This window comes from Camellia sinensis, chromosome 13 (genome assembly GCF_055761805.1).
Source record: "Camellia sinensis isolate YWXY chromosome 13, ASM5576180v1, whole genome shotgun sequence".
NCBI classification, from domain to species: Eukaryota; Viridiplantae; Streptophyta; class Magnoliopsida; order Ericales; family Theaceae; genus Camellia; species Camellia sinensis.
In genome coordinates this window covers 112,776,524-112,779,951 of record NC_138973.1, presented here as the reverse complement: position 1 = coordinate 112,779,951, position 3,428 = coordinate 112,776,524, and the positions used below count along the sequence as shown (strand labels likewise).

General features: G+C 38.6%; 1 protein-coding gene across 1 annotated transcript; it reads left to right on the top strand.

Annotated features, from left to right (window-relative positions):
• Positions 1 to 397: 397 nt before the first annotated feature.
• LOC145805635 (uncharacterized) lies at positions 398 to 1,290 on the top strand. The gene is made up of 2 exons (XM_082900803.1): positions 398 to 953; positions 1,076 to 1,290. The coding sequence occupies exons 1-2, from the start codon at positions 398 to 400 to the stop codon at positions 1,288 to 1,290; spliced, it is 771 nt and encodes a 256-aa protein (XP_082756929.1).
• Positions 1,291 to 3,428: the final 2,138 nt, after the last annotated feature.

Sequence of the window (3,428 nt, the reverse complement as noted above, 5' to 3'; positions counted from 1 at the left end):
AGATTTCTTAAAGTCAATCCATGGTCAACACAAACAATTTCTTTTAGCCCCAGTTTCTAAAACTTAGTAAGGAAAACTATAAAAATTGGAGTATTCAAATGCAAGTCCTACTAGCCTCACAAGATTTGTGGGAGTTAGTGGGTCGAGGATACGACGAGCTAGCTACTCTCGAAGATGAAGGAAGTTTAAATGAAGTTCAGAAGACGACGTTAAAAGATTTAAGGAAGAGACATAAAAGGCCTTGTATCTACTTTATCAAGACATTGATGGGTCAAGCTTTGAGAAGATTTCAGTAGCAACAACGTCGAAAGAGGCATAGAGTATTCTTCGCAATTCACACTGTGGAATTGAAAAGACGATCAGAGTTCGACTCTAGGTGTTACATGGTGAATTCGAGATGTTGCACATGAATAAGAATGAGTCAATTTCTGAATACTTCAACAGAACATTGACCATTGTTAATCAGATTAGAAGATATGGAGAGAAGATGGAATCTTTTCAAGTGATAGAGAAGATTCTACGATCACTCAGTCCCAAGTTCGAGCACGTGGTTGTAGCAATAGAAGAGTCCAAGGATCTCAATGCCATGACCACCGATGAGCTGATGGGCACACTTGAGATTCATGAACAAAGGATCAACAAGAAGACTCCCTCAAGTTCTCTAGAGCAAGCTCTTCAATCAAAGTTGTCTTTCAGAGATGATAGAAACGAGCAAGAGGGGACATCACAAAGAAGCCGAGAAAGAGGTTGTGGTTACAATAACCATAGTTTTGGTTTTCGAGGAAGAGGCAGAAGAGGTCCAGCTAGAGGAGGAAGAACTCAATCACACTTTGCTCCAAGAGGAAGAGCAAGAGGAAGGGGATGTGGTTACAACAACCGACGAGGATTTGACAAAAACAATGTTCAGTGCTACCATTGCCACAAGTTTGGGCATTACAATAATGAATGCCGAAGTAGATCAACAACATAAGCTAGAGAGCAAGTTAATTTTTTCGAGTAGGAAACAAAGTCCGACCTACAGTCCTGTTTGTCCACCATGGAGATACTGAAAATCAAAACAATGTTTGGTATCTAGATTCAGGAGCCAGTAATCACATGTGTGGTAAAAGAGAGTTGTTCGTTGAGCTTGACAAGACTGTACAAGCACAAGTTTCATTTGGTGATTCTTCAAAGACTCCAGTGAAAAGAAGAGGCAATATTTTGATCAAGCTCAAGAATGGAGATCATGATTACATCTCCAATGTTTATTATGTTCCTGCCATGAAGAACAACATTTTGAGTATGGGATAACTCCTAGAGAAAGGATACGACATCAGCATGAAAGATTGTCATCTTACCATCAAAGACAATCATGGTAATTTGATCGCTCGGGTGAGAATGTCCAAGAATCGGATGTTTGCATTGAACATCCAACATGATGCTGCGAAGTGTTTAAGTGCCATCATCAAAGACAAAGACTAGCTATGGCATTTGAGGTTTGGGCATCTCAACTTTGGAAGCTTGAAGTTGTTGTCAAGCAAGAATATGGCGAAAGGGTTCCCTCATATTGCTCATACTAATGAATTCTGTGAAAGCTGCATTCTTGGCGAGCATCACAGAACTAACTTTGCCAAAGAAGTAAAGTGGAGAGCAACAAAGCTGTTGGAGCTAGTGTACACTAATGTGTGTGGTCCAATGAAGCCAATGTTAAATGGACAAAATAGATATTTTCTCACCTTCATTGATGATTATAGTCGAAAGACATGGGTGTATTTTCTTGAAAGAAAGTCGGAGGTGTTTAGTATCTTCAAAGAATTCAAAGCTTCTGTAGAAAAGCAAAGCGGCTACTACATCAAGACATGGCGGTCAGATCAAGGTGGAGAATATACATATGATATTTTTGAAAGATTTTGTAAAGAGCATGGAATCAAGCATCGAATAACACCATCCTATATGCCACAGCTAAATGTTGTTGCTGAAAGGAAGAATCGCATAATCTTAGATATGGCAAGAAACATGTTGAATGGAAAAGGATTGCCCAAGCAATTTTGGGCTGAAGCCGTATCATATGCTGTGTATATCCTAATTAGATGCCCAACTAGGGGACTTCACTTTGTGACTCCAGAAAAGGCTTGGAGTTCACATAAGCCAAGTGTCAACCATCTCAGAATAATTGGGTGTGTTGCGTACACCAAGATTCCAGAAGCAAGAAGAATCAAGTTCGATGATAAGGGAGAAAAATATATCCTTGTTGGATATGGAGACAGAATAATGGGATACAAGTTGTATAATCCCATTACTAGAAAGGTGATCATGAGTAGAGATATGATATTTGAAGAAGAAGAAGCTTGGAACTGGAATCAAGATGAAGTTGTTAAAGATGCAGAACTCATTCTTAAAGATGAAACATCAAAAGCGCCGGTTGAAATCACAAGAGAAGTTCAAGATGAGCCACAAACTTCTCCACATAGAATACCTGCACCTAGATCGCATGTTTCTCACAGAAGTGATGCATCATCATCATCATCATCATCATCATCATCATCATCATCAGACGATAGTTTTTTCAAACAACCAAGATCAATCAGAAATTTACAAGAGATATATGAAGCTATAGAAGAAGAAGATCTGAATTTGTTCTGCGTACTAGCAGATAGTGATCCACTTATTTTCTCAGAAGCCATCCAAGAAGATAAATGGAAGAAAGCAATGGATGAAGAAATTCATGCCATTGAGAAAAATGACACATGGAAGCTTACCAGTCTACTAGAGGGGCACAAACTTATTGGAGTGAAATGGGTATACAAGACAAAGAGGAATGCATAAGGCGAAGTGCAATGCTACAATGCAAGATTAGTGGCAAAATGTTACAAGCAGAGAGCTAGAATTGATTATGGAGAGGTGTTTGCTCCTGTTGCCCGGTTGGAGACTATCAGGCTAATTATTTCTTTGGCTGCCCAGTGGCAGATCTATTAACTTGATGTGAAATCTGCAATTCTTAATGGTTTTTTTGAAGAAGAAATCTATATTAAACAACCTTCGGAGTATGTTCAGAATGGGCATGAGGACAAAGTGTACAAATTGAAGAAAACACTTCATGAATTGAAGCAAGCTTCGCGTGTATGGAATACTAGCATTGATCAGTATTTTCATGACAATGGTTTTGAAAAATGCCCATATGAGCACGGACTATATTTGAAGAAGGAAGTTGATGGAAGCATGTTGCTTGCTTGTCTTTTTGTTGATGATCTAATTTTCACTAGAAACAATCAAACCATGTTCAAAGAATCTAAAAGAAGCATGGTCCAAGAATTTAAAATGACAGATATTGGATTGATGGCTCATTTTCTTGGCATTGAAGTGGCACAAAGAAAAGATGGAATGTTTATTTTCCAAAGTGGCTATGCCAAGGAGATTCTCAAGAGATATGGAATCAAGAATTGCAATTT

Coding starts and splice junctions, on each gene's coding strand:
- LOC145805635 (XM_082900803.1), top strand. CDS start 398: ATGTTGCACATGAATAAGAATGAGTCAATTTCTGAATACTTCAACAGA. Junction 954..1,075: donor TTACAATAATGAATGCCGAA/GTAGATCAACAA, acceptor TTTGGTATCTAG/ATTCAGGAGCCAGTAATCAC.